The sequence below is a fragment of the Vanellus vanellus genome (genome assembly GCF_965231255.1).
Source record: "Vanellus vanellus genome assembly, contig: HAP1_SCAFFOLD_147, whole genome shotgun sequence".
In the NCBI taxonomy this organism is placed as follows: Eukaryota; Metazoa; Chordata; class Aves; order Charadriiformes; family Charadriidae; genus Vanellus; species Vanellus vanellus.
Genome location: NW_028126926.1, coordinates 216,767 through 233,803, shown reverse-complemented (window position 1 = coordinate 233,803; position 17,037 = coordinate 216,767). Strand labels below are relative to the sequence as shown.

Sequence of the window (17,037 nt, the reverse complement as noted above, 5' to 3'; positions counted from 1 at the left end):
AGGAAGGGCAGGAGAAAAGTGGAGTGCAATAGAAAAGGCCTTTGTCGAGACAGTCTGCATCTGAAAAGCTGACTTTAGAAATGGTCATTGTATATAAACAGGTGATACAGGTCTGAAAGATGAGAGATATTAAAACCACTTTATTAACAGGCAGAATAGTGGCAATGAAGTTGCGGGGGAAGATCAGTATTTCTGCGGAATATAATTTTTGAAAAGTCATTGGATTTGTAGAGGTCTCTTGTGAGAGAGGACAATCAAGTGTTGGACCCACCTTTGAAGGAGGCCAAAAGTGCAGCTCAGGGAACTACTGGCCCAGAAAGCCAACCACATCCTGGGCTGCATCAAAAGGAGCGTACCCATAATGTGTCCTACAGCCCTAGGCAACAATCCCCGTAGTCCAAATGGTGATCCAGAGAGCTGCTCTCTGTGATTCTTCTTGATGGGTTTCACACCTGGGGCTGATGGCTGTTCCAGGACAGCCCTGGAAGGAGCTGAGCTGAGATGGTCCTTCCTCAGGAGTCTGTAATTGGGGTTTCCATCTGCCACTGTGCCTCTGTGCTCTTCTTGATTTCTGGAGATGGGCTCTTGATGAGCTGGTGGCTCTGCTGTGGTGGGTTGGGGAGCAGGACATTAAGTGAGTTACACCCCTGACATTGCTTGTGCCTTCTTCAGTTGCAGATGAGCTTCTTATCACTCAACCTAAATCAATCCAATGAGAACATAAATCTCCTGAGACATCTGTGTTTGGTGGTTACATGCATATTCATTGGTATTATTTAACATAGGAGAGCAGATCATTGGAGTTGCTGTCCCGAAAGGCATCGTGATTGAGGGAAAAGCTATCGTGTTGCACGGGCAATGGCTTCATTCAGGGCCAGTGTCACAGCCTTGTTTCTAAGACTGTAGATGAATGGATTTAAGAATGGGTACAGGACAGTGTTCAGCAAAGCTACCATTCTGTTTGCCTCCAAGGAAACATCTCCTGAAGGATGCACATAGAGAGCAATGCAGCTCCCGTATACGATGGCCAAGGTGGTGAGATGAGAAGAACATGTAGCAAAGGCCTTCTTCCTGCCGGAGGCTGCTGGGAGGTGTAGAATACAGGGAAGGATGCCTATGTAAAATGTCAGAGTTAAACATAAGGAACCGAGAATGACAAACGAAAATAAAACCGAGTCTATTTTCCAAATCAGGCTGGTGTCAGAGCAGGACAATTTGAATAAGGGGGAGTTGTCACAAAAAAAATGATGGATCTTGTTCGAACCACAGAAAGTCAGCTTGTAGAGGAGGACCGGACGGTAAGTCAAGAGTGTGATGCCCATGACCCAAGCAGCAAGAATCAAGTGGACGCAGAGCTGAGGCTTCACGATGGCAGTGTAACGCAAAGGCTGGCAGATGGCAACATAGCGGTCAAAGGACATGACAACAAGTAGAACAAACTCTGTACAGCCCAGGGCAAAATAGAAATAGGATTGGGCAAAGCAGCTGCTTAGTGAGATTGTTCTCCTACCAGAACCCAGGATCACAAACAATTTGATGCTCGTGGAGGACGTAAACCAGATTTCCAGGAAGGACAGGTTGCTGATGAAAAAGTACATGGGGGTTTGCAGGCGGTGATCCACACACACGAGGAAAATGATGGTTGTGTTCCCCATCACTGTTGTCAGGTATATGAGCAGAAGGACCAGAGAGAGAAATAGCTGTAGTCTTTGATCAAGCCCCGAGAAAACCTCGAGGATGAACTCAGTAACTGCAGTTTCATTTTCTGGTCCCATGCTGAATTTCAGTTCATCCTGCCGAGACAGGAACACGGCACAAAGCCAAGTGTGATAATTTCATGGTCTGGATGACCAGGTCTATCCTTCCTCTTCTACGCCTTTGTTTTCCTGCAGTCTTCCTATAGAACACAGAGATAGTCCTCCAAGCATTTCTCACACCCTGGCTTTTATGTTTTACATTTCAGTTAGAGTCCCCAGAGTATTTGTCGTCTTCTTTCTACCTTTTTCAAACACTCACAAAGGGTTCTTTCTGCAGAACAGAAGATTTTAAAGAGGCTTTTAGCCATTTCAGCCCATTCCTGGGAAATTCCAAATTCACTCAGACCTATTGCAAACGTCTGTCATACCTGTGTGCCAAACTCATCTCTTCTATTGCACAAATGTTAAATATCAAATCAAATCAAATCAAATCAAATGTGTATGTTGAAAGCTCTTTTTTGTACTTTTCAGTACTTGCCTTTTTGGGCTAGGAATCCCTGAGGATTTGTTGATTTCAAACCAAGTAATATCGAGCACCTCTTTTGTAATCCCCTGCTCTCTTCCACAGATTCTTGCTCTCTTCTTGCTTTCTTCCGGAAAGGGGGAGTGGGTGGAATAGGGACCACATAGAACTTGTCTTCTTCAGTATTCTAAATAATGATTGAAATTTACCATGGTTCCACACACTCTGTCACACGGTCTCCTCTGACATTCGTCTGGGCCGAAATGCAGTGGTTTCCAAACAGCGGCTCATTGCTATTACTACCAAATGTCCTGACCTAAATGCAGGGCAAGAGAAGAGTGTCTGGAAGAGATTTGTAATCTTTCTTTGGCATGCCAGTTATGGGTTGGGAGGACCCAACCTCTAGCATTTTCTTGTGTCTCCATTGACTGTAGAGGGAGCCTTGGGGAAGCAAGTTCTCATAGGCACCTGCAACGAAGTACATGAAACTCATTATTCGAGTCTCAAATCTCTGACTCATTAACTTAGTGGGTTTTCTTTTTTTACATCAAAATACACATCTAACAGAAGGAAGCACAAGAAAAAATAGCGCATTAAAGACTGATGTTTTTCTCTTCATCTTTGCATTTGCTTTTAGACATAGAAAGAAGCAGAACAGATGACCCCCCAAATTAGGATGATTCAAAATGCAAGGGGAGGAGAGGGTGGGGAGGAGATGGTGGGTTTGAAGCAGGGATGCAAAGCTTCTCCACAGCCTGTGTTGTCCCCGCAGGCTCTGTCCAGGGCAGAATGGGTAGCACTTACCCAAGGAGTAAAATGGGAAGTTCAGTATAGGGCGGTGCCCCATGCTTGCATGGACATTTGAGCTTGGGGCTCAGGCTTGTCTTAGAACCCAATCGCCCGGCTTGTTCTTTGCCTCTAGTCTGGCACAGGGTAATTTCTGCACTGGCTTTGCCTGGAAAACTTTCTGAGGTTAAACCACTGGCTGGATGTGGCTCAGGCTCAGTCACCTACAGCAGGATGAGCATAGTGAGTCAGTGCAACAGAGGTCACAGTCCCAGTTTCCATTTTCTGGGTCAGTTCAAACACCCAAAGGGTTGTGTGTTCTTAATCTGTTGGGTGACACCTAAATTATCTGAAAATAAGAGGAGAGAGCAACGCTAATGTTTCATAGTAGCTGGTGCCCATGCGGGCTGCTCCCGGCAAAGGGACGATGCCGCAGAAGAAGCAGTCTCTACACTGGGCACAGAGGGTCCGATGGCATACAAGTTGGTGGGGCTGAGCATGGACAGAGATGTCATTTCCCAGCAGCTAAAGATGAGCATGGAGCACAACCAGGAGTTTGTAAGGACAGAGTAGTATGAGGGGTTGCAAATGGCGCTGCAGCAAAGGAAACACATCCCAGCACATAGGTTAAACTCAGCTGGGCCCAGGAAGACAGAGGAGAAGGTCTGTGACTTGTAAGCAGCCACAGAGACTGCCAAACATGTTAGGGGAATGACCAAAGTGAACCAAATGGCCAAGAAGGACAAGGTGCTGAGGAAGGGATCCATGGGGGTGTGGTACTAGCGGCAGAGTCAAATGACGGCAATGGTGACTGCATTCCCCGTGACAGTGAGCAGATAAAACACCAGCAGCGGTGTGAAAAGGAGGACTTTCCACTCTGGAATGACTGGAAAGGTCTTCAGGAAAGATGTGGTACGGTTGTGAGGATCAATTTCAGTACCCAGTCAGTTGAATGCATGACAAGGGTAACTAAAACCTTGTTGTGTTTTTGACCCTTCCTTCCCTTTTCTTGGGCTTCCTCTTCCTTCTTGAAATGGGACACCAGAACTGCCCTCTGTAAGGATTCTGCTTTTCTCTGTGTTTTTACCCAGTGGCATGAAACAAATATTGATCCAGCCCACTTGTCTTCAGACTCAGGAAATGCCTCTCCAGCCTTGCTGGTTTGCATGGGTATTCTGGACTGCCAGCTAGGAACTGATATTTCTGGCAAAAGCTGTATGAATTCTGTTACATTTCTCATGGTGGTGTAGCTGGGCATCAAGCCTGTGCAAGTGTGCAGCCAGAGCTCTTCAGTCATTAATCCCCTGGGTGGTCCAGGGACCCTCCCAACTCATCATCTACATCGACAAGAGGAGACACTGGTCTGAGAGAGGGGATTGACATGGAACCAAAGGACTGAGTTGAGTCACCCCCTTCAAAATTAACCAGCTCCAAAATGAGCCAAAATGAGTCACCTTCAAAATTAACTGCTGGACTTGGCAGTGTTAGGTTAACAGTTGGACTCGATGATCTAAAAGGCTTTTTCCAACCTCAATCACTCTATGATTCTATGATCATTTCAGAAGCATCTCTTCTACAGACCAACGCAGCCATTGCAAAAGTCTCCTTGCAATTTCCCTTTAAGCCTTCCCTTGACTAGGATGCCTACAGCACCATAATCCGTGTGTTGCTATATACATACTGAAATCGGGACTCTCGCATAAGTCCCTGTTGTGTGTAGCCCTGGAAAACTCCTTTTGAGTGTAAAGGAAAACAGAACCAGCAGGAAAGTGGTTTGGCAACAAAATAGGAAAACAGAGCAAAGGGGGAAAAAGGGACCGTGTGAGTGGAAACAGGTTTCTAGTCAGCAGGCTTCTCTGATGGAGCCCTGCAGTAGCCTGTGTCCCGTGTTCTCATTGGAGCCGATTTCCAACTACCTTCTGTGCGGGCGCATCCTCTGTTCTTAGTGGGCATGTGTGAATGGCAGTGAACTTCAAGCTGGAATCACCGGTGAGGAGGATACGAGGTCTGTCTTCCAGCAACTGCAGCAGGGCCTGTAGGACTCCAATGCCCGGGTGCAGGCAATGAGGAGACCATGAAGACCAGGGTCCAGCAGCTGGATAGAACCAGTGCCTAAGGCAGACCTGGGTCTTCTCCTAGAGAGACTCATGGGCTGGAGAAGGCTGACTGGCTCTCTCCTGCCCTCTGCACAAGGCTCACGGGACCCTGCTGACCATAGACCTCAACGTTGCAAGAGCTGAGGAACTCCTGGAGGAACAGCATGGTACAACTTGGCAAAATGGGCTCTGACTCCTTGCCGGGCCTGACTCTCCAGGCTGTACCTGCACCGTTTGATCAGGACACGCTTCTTCAGCTGCCACCAGCCTCAGGTAGGCACCAGTGAGGACCCTCAGCTCCCTTCAGTCAGGGGAGCAGTGTCTGGAAGCAAGCTGTCTTGTAGAGGAAAAAGGTGGCCAGGGTGTCTGCGAGTCACTATCAGAACCCAAGTGGGAAAGGTAAAATGCTCTTGTTTTTGACAGAAAAGCTCATCTGGAGTTAAAGCATGGGTCAGACCTTAACTAGAGCCAAGAGTGAACGTAAATTTCATCCAGGAAAAAATTCCTTCAGGTGCACTGGCTCAAACCAGATCACTCACAGAATCCCAGGATCACACCGGTAGGGTTTTGGAGGGGGTCTCCGGAGATTGTCTTGTCCCACCCACCTGCTAAACCCCCCTTCAGCTAGTGTGCCTGAAGGGTGGTGGGATCTGCCGAGGGAGGGCTGCTCATGGGCCCCTCGTCCCCCCGCTCTGGCCTCACACACATCGAAAGCCACCAACAGCTGGGGCACATCTGGAGCAAGGCTTCATGTGTGATCAGAGATGGATCTGCAGAGACCCCCACCAGGAACGGCTACAACCTTACAGTTACAAAAGGACTCTGCTTTTGAAGAAACCATTAGCCTTGGTAACTACATGGTTTCATTCTTATGATGCAAGTGGATGGAGACCTCTCTTATGAAGAGAGGCTGAGAGAGTTGGGGTTTTTCAGTCTGCAGAAGAGAAGGCTCCAGGGAGACCTTACAGTGGCCTTTCAGTACTTAAAGGGGGCCTACAAGAAAGCTGGAGAGGGACTTTTTACAAGGGCATGTAGTGATAGGACGAGGGGGAATGGCTTCAAACTGGAAAAGGGGAGATTTAGATTGGATATGGGAAAAGAAATTCTTCGCTCTGAGGGTGGTGAGACACTGGCACAGGTTGCCCAGAGAAGCCGTGGCTGTTCCATCCCTTGAAGTGTTCAAGGCCAGGCTGGATGGGGCTTTGAGCAACCTGGACTGGTGGAAGGTGCCCATGACAGGGGGTTGGAACAAGATGATTTTTAAGGTCCCTTCCAACTCTAACCATCCTAGGAGTCTATGATTCTATAACCTGAAAGGGGAGATTCTGACCTGGAACAGGAAGAACATCAGACAGACAGACATTGGAACAAGTAGTCCAGGCAGGCTATGGAATGTCTACTCTTTGAAGTTTTCAAGACCCTACTGGGACACAGCCCTGACCACCAAGTCTGACTCCACTGGAGACAATGCTCTGTGCAGTTGCTACCCTAAATGATGTCCCAGGGTCCTTCTCTCCCTTTGCACTCAGAGGAGAGACCTGAGGGGTCCACCTGTCATGAGGAGCAAGTCAGCAGAGCTTAACCTAAGTCAGCTCCCTTAACCTAAAGCTGGAGCCAAGCAGAACCCTGTGCACCATTCCTCTAGGAGGGTGGAGTCCTAACTGTCACTCTAGATCAGCAGCTGAGCTCACTTTAGCCCCCAGCACAGAATCACAGAATCACGGAATAGTCAAGGTTGGAAGGGACCTCTGGAGATCATCTAGTCCAACCCCCCTGCCAGAGCAGGGTCACCTAAAACAGGTTGCACAGGACAGCGTCCAGGCGGGTTTTGAATGTCTCCAGAGTGGGAGACTCCACAACCTCTCTGGGCAGCCTGTTCCAGTGCTCCACTACCCTCAAAGTGAAGAAGTTCCTCCTCATGTTAAGATGGAACTTCCTATGTTCAAGCTTGTGCCCATTACCCCTTGTTCTATCAATGGGCACCACTGAAAAAAGACTCCTCCCATCCCTCTGGCATCCTCCCTTTAAGTATTTGAAAGCATTAATAAGATCCCCTCTCAGTCTTCTTTTCTCTAGACTAAAGAAACCCAAGTTCCTCAGCCTTTCCTCATATGAAAGATGTTCTAATCCCCTAATCATCTTCGTAGCCCTTTGCTGGACCCTCTCCAGCAGTTCCCTGTCCTTCTTGAACTGGGGAGCCCAGAACTGGACGCAGTACTCCGGATGCGGCCTCACCAGGGCAGAGTAGAGGGGGAGGACGACCTCCCTCGACCTTCTGGCCACACTCTGCTTGATGCACCCCAGGATGCCATTGGCCCTCTTGGCTGCCAGGGCACATTGCTGGCTCAAAGTCATTCTGTTGTCCACCAGGACTCCCAGGTCCCTTTCCACACAGCTGCTCTCCAGGAGGTCAGCCCCCAACCTCTACTGATGCGTGGGGTTATTCCTCCCCAGATGCAGTACCCTAAATTTACCCTTGTTGAATTTCATTAGGTTCCTCCCTGCCCAACTCTCCAGCCTGTCCAGGTCACGCTGTAAAGCAGCACAGCCTTCTGGCGTGTCAGCGACTCCTCCCGGTTTAGTGTCATCAGCAAACTTGCTGATGGTACACTCTATCCCTTCATCCAGATCATCGATGAATATATTGAACAGCAAATAAAGGTCTTGGCCTCTGGGGAAGGTTTGGGTTTCCCCTCTCCTTAATGGGCAGAGCCTGGCACCCCTGTGGGGGACTTATCCTGTCCCACATTCCCAGTCTCCTCAGCTTGGAGGAAATCACTCCTTCCTCCCCAACAACCATTCGTGGAGTCTAGAAGGAGAAGCTGTGAGGAGCATCTCATTATAGTTCTGCTCCGTGAGCTGGAAGAGATCACGGCTCATTCCCTGGCTTGTTTCCCCGCCTCCGAAGAGCACAGAGGTCCAAGGGAGGGCAGCTCAGGGCTTTCATCCCCCCAGGGCTTCACTTGCACAGGGCTCACTTGCTGTGACACAGAGAGTTGAGCTGCAGCAGGAACCTTCAGGAGCCTCTTCTATAAACCCGGGAGGCACTGCAGAGAAGGGGATATTCAGGTGCTGCTGAAGACTCTCAGAAGGAGATGGTGACAGGTGAGTGCAAGGACAGAGCAGTGACTAAGCCATGGGTCAGGGTCTGCAGGCAGAATTGGAAAGGGGAGGGTGGAATGGGGAAGAGGCAGGAGATAGCCCCCAGACCTTGCCTTTCATGCTCCATTCCCCTCAGAGGAAGGGCTGTGACATCCTGCTGGGGACTACAGGTAGGTGCTGGGTTTGCTGAGGCGCGTGTCATTAGTGTGCCAGTGGCTCTTTGCACAGCGGCCACTAGGAAGTGGGACCATGTGTCTTGGTACAGCCCTGTCCTGCACGTCTTCTTATTCCAGCTCACTCTTTCCTCTGGATACCCTCCCTGGGTCCTTGACACCACTGAACAGATACAGGCAGCGTGGTTGTCAGTGCAGAGACAGAGCTGCGGGGCATCAGCTGATGGGCACTCGGACACCTCCGTGGACATGAAGAGGTTGGAGAGGAGGGTATGGGGCCAGCGTGCCAACACACGTCCTTTAATGTCTCAACTCTTAATCTCTCTCTGTCTCTTTCTCCATCTTGCTTGTGTCTTAGGGCTTCACCTCAATGCCTCAGCTCTCTCACAGCTGTCTCTCAGCCATCCACATGGGGTGTGATTTACTGAGAGCACTGACTCTGGGGCACTCTCCCCATGGAAGCACCTTCTGGAACAATGCATCCCAGTGTAGGTGCACTGACTCACTGAGTCAAAGGGCTCCTCCGTCCCAGGAACTCTCTGGGCTCTCCAGGTGCCTGCCTTGGCCATCTCCAACTCTCTGTCAAATGTGTGAAGTTTGAGGCAGAGCATCATCAGGGACAGTGTTTTGTCTGACCTGAGTGTTATGGAAGCCCAGAGAGGTGGTGTGGGCTTTCTCTTTCAGCCACAGGCGTTCCCTGGGCAGGCAACCAGGTGTGTATCAGGCATTTACTGGAAACCTGTGCTTCATGAGGATCCTGCACCGCCTCAGCCCCCACTCACCCCCAGGACACTCTTGTGTCTTCATTGCAGTGCTGAACAGGGAGCCCTGAGCACTCAGGTGGCAATGCTGAGGTCAGTGATGTATTCCCCTAAAGGCTTTTTTGCATGATGGAGTTTTCCTCCCTGGCCCATCTTTCTGTTGCTTGAAAGCAGGATTTGGCTAAACCTATGCTGGCTAGTCCTGGCAATAACTTCACGCATCATCATCTAATGTGATCAAATGAACGTTCTCTTTCATTCCACAGAAATAGGCACCTTGATGCGGCAACTCACCTCTCTAATCAAAGGAGATTCTTCAAAGAAGAGCAGTTTGGCCCTCTCAAAGAACCTTTTCTTGCCCTTTCGCCAGGAATAGTGCCCCTAAACCAAGTCGGAATTCAGTCAAATGGGGGAAAACCTCCATGTTGTCTCTGGCAGTGACTTCTTCCCAGTTCATTTTCACAAAAAACACAGAAACACATGCCCTTCCCCAGGTTCCCTTCCTGCCTCATGGGGAAAAGAAGGTCCTACAGCACCTCATGGAGAAAGAAGAATGGGACAACCAGACCTCACCAGTGGTGTTCCTCCTGCTGGGACTGAGTAACGTCCCCAAGCTTCAGGTGCCTCTCTTCATCCTCTCTCTCATGATCTACATGGTGACCATGTTCGGCAACATCCTCGTTGTTGTGCTGGTGGTGGCACATCGGCATCTTCACACTCCCATGTACTTCTTCCTGGGGAATTTATCCAGTGTAGAAATCTGCTATACCTCCACTATCCTGCCCAGGCTGCTGGCCAGCTTCCTAACCAGGGACAGAACCATTTCTGCTCAAGGCTGCATGACGCAGTTCTTTTTCTTTGGCTGTTTTGCAGGTGCTGAGTGCTATCTGCTGGCCACCATGTCCTATGATCGGTACTTGGCCATATGTCAACCCCTGCTCTATGCAAGCCTCATGAACTGGAAGCTCTGTCTCCAGCTGGCGGCTGGGTCCTGGCTAGCAGGATTACTGATGTCTACCATAGTCACTGGACAATTTTCCAAGTTACACTTCTGTGGTCCCAATGCAATTGATCACTTCTTCTGTGATTTTGCCCCATTGCTAGAGCTCGCCTGCAGTGACACCACCGTGCTTAGACTGGTGACTTTCATAATCTGTTTTCTGGATGTAGTCGTCCCGTTTGTAGTCACTTTGGTATCCTACATCTGCATCATAGCTGCGATCCTGAGGATCCCGACCACCATGGGGAGGCAGAAGGCCTTCTCCACCTGCTCCTCTCACCTCATGGTGGTCACTGTTTTCTATGGCACCCTCGTCGTTGTCTATATGATACCCAGGACAGCCTCACTGAGGCAGCTCAATCAAGTGCTCTCCTTTTTCTACACCATCCTCACGCCCATGGTCAATCCTCTCCTCTACAGCCTGCGGAACAGGGAGGTCAAGGGGGCTCTAGGAAATGCACTCAGAAAAACTGTGGCCTGCGTCAAGAGCTCGTACTAGTTGAGATCCACCAGGAAGGCACAGGTTGTGGGTCTCCTTTGACCAAGCATGGACAATTCGTAAGTGCATATTTTGTGTACCGGGTATATATTTAGAAGTGCAGAATCTGTGGACTGGTTGTGGAATGAGAAGTGGGAGAGGGGAATTTGTGTCTTAAAGAAATACAGGTCTGGTGTTGAAGAGTGTCAAATCTTCCCTGGCTTGCTTCCTTCTTTAAAGTAAACACGATTGTGATCCTGCAGGTGGGAGCTGTGAAATGCCACACCTGCCCAGGAGTGGGAGAAAACTTACGCTAAACATGCTGTTTCCTCTTCCGTTACCCAGCCAAGCTGAGGGCTGCCATTCTTGCATGCCTGGGACTCCTCAGGGCACCTCCCTATTGGCAGTGAGAAGTGGGCAGCTGAATCAAGCCCCGCTAGTGGACACGTCTAAATTCCAGTAGATGCATGCCAGCCCTCGTGTTCTCTGGGCTTCCTAGCAGAGGACAACTGTGAAAGCTAGTCTGACAGGGTCACCCCCCCGAAAAGAAAAACCAAGATCCATCTTCAGAAGACAGGCAAACAAGCTGGGTCTTGGCTTCCCGATGTTTTAACACAGCAATCATCACTTTCCCCCTTCTTTCCTCCTCCTAATCTGTCTCCCCCTCTCCGACCCTCCTCTCCCAATGTCTTTACTTTTTTGTTTCCCACTGGCTGACTGAGGTATGGCAAATTCAGTCCTCCTGTTTTCTTCTTTCTTGCATGAGAGAACAAGGTCAGGTCATGAGGCATGACTGAGTACACACACCCCCAGCAGCGGGCGTGCCCCATTTCCTGCCCTGAGGCATGCACACAAGATGGAAATGTCTCCATCATCCCTGATTTGCGCAAGGGCCTTCGGCCCTGACATACTGCCACAACACACTTATTCCTCCTCCAAGCACAGACGAAAATTCCTTCCCACTTCCAGGCTCAAATCACAGTTGCAAGAATTTGCTGCCCTTCAGAAGAGGCCTTGAGCTTCTTGGATCTTCTTGATGCTCATGGCAATGTTCTTGGCTGCCTCCAGGGTTGATGGGCTTCTTGTCTATAGCAAGGACATTATGACAAACTTTTAGGAAATGTTTGCTTTTCTGTCATTCCGACATATAGAAAGAGTAGACATAGAAAAGAGTGAAATACACGGAAATGGATGCTGAGCTAAGGGACAGTAAGAACCAGGTGAGACAACCCCATAGCTGTGGCTTCCTGGCAAGAAGTCCATCCTGCAAAAGGGCTCCAGCCTCTGCCGCTCTGGAGTGGGGAATCAGCAGTGTCCATGCCACCTGGGGACACACACAGTGCCTTTTGAAAGACCACCCTTCCTCTGAACTGCTTTGGATTTGTTCTTGAGGATGGGGTATCACGGCTCACGCTGCAAATACTGATTTCACTGGCACTGCCCAGAGCGGCTGTCCAAGATGCAAACTGCTGCATTTAGATTTAGGCAGATTAATGTTTGTGGGTGACTTTGGATTGTTTTTTTTGTGATTGGTGGGGCTTTTGCTTGTTTAGTTTTGGGGGAGGGTGTTACTTTTTTTAGATACTGATAGGGAACTCACACAACCGCCTGAAGGATTGTTGGAGGATTACTGACAGAAGGCCCCGCATTTCTTGCATCTCAAGGCATGAGATGCCAGAGGTCAAAGGCAAGATGGTTTGGGCACTACCTGGGGATTTGGCGAACAGATACTCGCTCCCCTCTCGCAACACCCTGCTCTCCTCAGTGAGGGCTGTGAGAAACTCTGCCAAACAGGTCTGAACTCACATTTGTCTCAGGTAACTTATGTCTAACTGCAGCCAATGTGGTCCAGCCAGCTCAGGATTTGAGTTTCCATTGGAGGACAAATCATTTCAATTCACACTTCTTTTCCATCTTCACTCTGACACTGAATGTTGTGTGACACAACTGTCCTGGCTCTCCGGGCAGGATGGGCAAAAGTTTGATACCTGAACGGGAACTTTTGCCCTTGCTGGAAATAGGAACGCAGCAGGCTCGAGCCAAGAGACCCAAGAAACAAAACTTCCCATAGGGCCAACTAATGAAAACTTCCCACAGGCTGTGGGACCTTCTCTTTACTGACAGAGAATTAGTGAGTCTGGAAAATACAGCTTCACCTATTTTTCCCTTTCTTTGTAACTTGGCTCTCAGAATTTATGTAGAATAGAATCATGGAATCATAGAATCATGGAATCATAGAATCATAAAATCATGGAATCGTTTAGGTTGGAAGGGACCTTTAGGATCATCGACTCCAACTGTTAACCAAGTCCACCACTAAACCATGTCCCTCAGCACCACCCCAACATGTCTTTTCAATACCTCCAGGGATGGTGACTCAACCCCTTCCCGGGTAGCCTGGTCCGATGCTTGATAACCCTCTCAGTCAAGACGTTTTTCCTAATGTCTAATGTAAACCTCCCCCGGTGCAACTTGAGCCCAATTCCTCTTGTCCTATCGCTTGTTACTTAGTAGAAGAGACCAAGCCCCACCTCTCTACAACCGCCTTTCAGGTAGTTGTAGAGAGCAATAAGGTCTCCCCTCAGCCTGCTTTTCCCCAGGCTAAAAAAGCCCAGTTCCTTCAGACACTGGCTGAGATCATTGTTGCACATTTGGGCTGAAGCCCCCCAGCTGTGGCACCAGGCAAGCGGTGACTTGCCATAAGGAATCCTGGTACCAAGAGTCCAAGACCCCATGTGTGCTACTGATGGGACAAGAAGAGGAGGTACTCATGGCCAGCTCTTCTTCTGCTGGGAGAAATAACACTGCTGGAAGTAAGTGTCTCTGCCCACCTGAGGGAGGGAACATCAGAGATTGCATCAGCCTTTTTCACAGGCGGTTCCCCTGGAGCCCCAGGGACACCTCCAGGGAGCCCAGAGCGGACAGAGGCAGTGCCAGCGTGGGCTGGTCCTCTGCTGCTGAGCTGGGCCGGGCTGCTGGGATGGAGGGAGCTCCTGGCAAGCGGGCAGCGCTGCAGAGAGACAGCTCTGCCCAGGAGCAGCTCCTCTGCACAGCGCAGGAGGGCTGAGGGCACTTCCTGCAGGCAGCGAGTGCAGAGCGGAGTGTTCACCAGGGGAGGCATCTCCACAGCCCTCGGCACAGTAAGTCTCTGGCTGCGGGGCAGTGCAGCTGCAGCTCCTGGCACTATCTACAGCTGGCACCTTCCATGGTTGGGGCAAAGGAGAAGGACGTGCTCCAGAGCAGGGCTTCCCTGCCCCACCATCAGAGGCACAGGGCATGATGGCTGCCTGCACCTGGGGACGTCTGCAGGAGGTGACACTGGGTGTGCAGGCAGGGGTGGGCAGAGCTGTCCTTGCCAGCAGGGTCCCTGCCCCCCGGGGGCTGTGTGCCGGGGCAGGGGCTCTGCCGCCTGCTAGGGTATGCTCTCAGCCTGCCCGGGGAGCTCCCATGGCGCTGTGTGGAGAAGCTGTGGGTGGAAGGAGTGACCGCCAGTGAGGCAGATTACTTCTGCTTTTGCAAGGGAACTGCAGGGTTGAGGACTGCTCCCAGCTCCAGATCACCCCAAGGACATTTGCAGAGGGTTCTTTTGAAAAACGATGCCAAGGAACTATTCACCTGCAGGGGAACAAGTCTGTGCTGTGAGTTTTCTCCTCTTGGTCGGCTGGATGGGCAGGGAGAGATGGGAACGGATTTCTCCACCGTGCACAAGGCTCTGAGACCCCATTTGTTGATAGGACTTGTCTGAGGTTCTCGTTAACCCCTGCACACGAAGATGTCCCTGGGCAGTGCCCTGATGCCAGGAGGGGTCTGCAGGGCAGAGCTGTGCACGCAGCAGGCGGAATGGGGTCTGTGAGCATGAAGAGGGAGGAGATATGGGGACAGAGAAACAGGTCCTGGCCAAGACAAGCTCCAGATAAGAGAGTCATGGGCAGGGAGGAAGAGAGCCGGGCTCCCAGAAATGCTGTGGGAAGGGGGATACAGGCATCTCCCTGCCCTCCCCGACAGTGCAGATGCCTTCCCTGGAGCAACCCCTGGTCCCCTCGCTCACACAGCAGAGCCTCTGCCCTTCGTGTCATGCGGGTTTGGTCATGAGTTGCCTTTCCAGCAACCTGACCACCACAGAGGAGATTTGCTCAAGTGTCCGACTGTGTCTCCCTCTCCTGCCTGCCCTGGCAGAGGTACTTTGGCATTCCCTCTTCTCCCATCTGCCCTTGTTCTTACTGTTACACTCCCTGGTGGGGGGGGGGCTAAGGATTGAAGCGCAGCTGAGACACCAACACTGCACGTACTTTCGTGCACGTATGTCCATGGAGGAAAAGCAGCCAACTTGCATCCTGTCTGCCTTTGGCGCTCTGGGAATCACGTGTATGCGGCTGGAAATGACCTGATCGTGCCTTCAGGATAAGCAAATTTAAGATAAGTGATTCCTTCTTTGAGGGGTCCTGCTGGGCTGCAGGCTGCCCTCCAGAAGGACACAGTTCTCCCACGGCATCTCTGTGTTATCTAGCAGTCCCACAGAGAAGACATCGTGGTGCTAAAGCCATGGAAACGCTGCTGGGCAGCTGTCTGTGGGCAGCTGTAATGAGCCCTCTGTGTCCCTGGCTGGGAGGGCAGAGCTGAGGTCTTCCTCAGGTATGATTAGAGGGGCTGAGGGCTTTAGAGAGATGCACTTGGAAGGTGCATTCCTCTGCTCGCACCAGTGCCACAGAATCGTAGACTCCTAGAATGGTATGGTTGGAAGGGGCCTTTACGGGTCACCTAGTCAACCCCCTGCAATGACAGCCCGTTTGTATCTCAGGACCCACAAGGCGCAGCAGGATTTCTGTCTTAAAAACACTCCTAAGGTGGGTTGGGGCAACTAAAACAGTACGAACACAACAAAATCCCCACAGCTCTGCTCTGCAGTCTGGTGCATTGGGAGCCACAATGCTGAACAGCTCTTTGCTATCAAAAGTGGATTTAATCTGAGATCACCCCAAGTTCCTATTTTCCTTTTGCTGTAGGACAGGTCTGAGTCCTGCAGAGCCAACAACAGAACCTCCTGTTCTCTGGGGCACCCTCAGACAGCACCAATCTCAGCTCACAAAAGGTCTTCCTGGAAAGGTAAAAGTGTTTTGGGGGTGTTTTATGAGAAATTGAATAGAATATACTCAGAGAATTCCAGCTCTGGAGCCCCAAACAAAAGAAGGGCATGGACCTGTTGGAGTGGGTCCAGAGGATGGCCACAAAGATGATCAGAGGGCTGGAGGCCCTCTCCTATTAGGACAGGCTGGGAGAGTTAGAGTTTCTCAGCCTGGAGAAGAGAAGGCACCAGGGAGAACTTATTGTGGCCCTCCAGTAACTAAAGGGGCTACAGGAGAGCTGGGGAAGGACATTTTACAAGGGCATGTAGACATAGGCTGAGGGGGAATGGCTTTCAACTGGAAGAAGGTAGATTTATATTAGGAAGAAATTTTTCACTTTTATGGTGTTAAGGCACTGGAATAGGTGTCCCAAAGAAGTTCGGAAGCTCCAACCCTGGAGGTGTTAGAGGCCAGGCTGGATGGAGCTTTGAGCAACCTGGTGTGGTTGGAGGTGTCCCTGCCCATGGCAAGGGGGTTGCAACTCAGTGATCTTCAAGGTCCCTTGCAACCTAAACCATTCTATGATTCTATGAATTCTACCCTAACTTGTCACTGTCTTTACATTTTGAAAAGGTCCCTGTGCCCAAAAGAAGAAAATGCCCAATGGCAGCTCCATCACCCACTTCCTCCTCCTGGCATTTGCAGACACACGGGAGCTGCAGCTCTTGACCTTCTGGCTCTTCCTGGGCATCTACCTGGCTGCCCTCCTGGGAAACGGCCTCATCATCACCACCATCGCCTGCGACCACCACCTCCACACCCCCATGTACTTCTTCCTCCTCAACCTCTCTGTTCTGGACCTGGGCTGTATCTCCACCACTCTCCCCAAAACCATGGGCAATTCCCTCTGGAACACCAGGGCCATCTCCTATGCAGAATGTGCTGTCCAGGTATTTTTCTTTTTCTTTTTTATTTCAACTGAGTATTTTCTCCTCACCGTCATGGCCTATGACCGCTACGTTGCCATCTGCCAACCCCTGCACTACGGGACCCTCCTGGGCAGCAGAGCTTGTGTCCGCATGGCAGCAGCTGCCTGGGCCAGTGGGTTCCTCAATGCTGTGCTGCACACGGCCAATACATTTTCACTGCCCCTCTGCCAGGGCAATGCCCTGCACCAGTTCTTCTGTGAAATTCCCCGCATCCTCAAGCTCTCCTGCTCACACTCCTACCTCAGGGAAGTTGGACTGATTGTAGTTAGTGCCTGTTTAGCATTGGGGTGTTTTGTTTTCATTGTGCTGTCCTATGTGCAGATTTTGAGGGCGGTGCTGAGGATCCCCTCTGAGCAGGGACGGCACAAA

At 50.6% G+C, this 17,037-nt stretch overlaps 3 protein-coding genes across 3 annotated transcripts in view; 2 read left to right on the top strand and 1 right to left on the bottom strand.

Moving 5' to 3' along the window:
• Window positions 1-839: 839 nt before the first annotated feature.
• LOC309685633 (olfactory receptor 6E1-like) lies at window positions 840-1,775 on the bottom strand (the record flags this gene model as incomplete). The annotated part of the gene is made up of 1 exon (XM_082501371.1): window positions 840-1,775. One exon carries the CDS (start codon window positions 1,773-1,775, stop codon window positions 840-842), a length of 936 nt encoding a protein of 311 aa, XP_082357497.1.
• Window positions 1,776-9,677: 7,902 nt separating this feature from the next.
• LOC309685624 (olfactory receptor 8A1-like) lies at window positions 9,678-10,637 on the top strand (the record flags this gene model as incomplete). The annotated part of the gene is made up of 1 exon (XM_082501362.1): window positions 9,678-10,637. The coding sequence occupies one exon, from the start codon at window positions 9,678-9,680 to the stop codon at window positions 10,635-10,637; it is 960 nt and encodes a 319-aa protein (XP_082357488.1).
• A 5,698-nt stretch (window positions 10,638-16,335) lies between these two features.
• Window positions 16,336-17,037, top strand: part of LOC309685623 (olfactory receptor 14I1-like) — a gene marked incomplete at both ends in the record, with an annotated part of 45,586 nt that continues 44,884 nt past the window's right edge. The window contains one exon of the mRNA XM_082501361.1: window positions 16,336-16,618. Coding sequence (XP_082357487.1) covers window positions 16,336-16,618 — 283 coding nt within the window. The remainder of the gene's footprint in view (window positions 16,619-17,037) is intronic.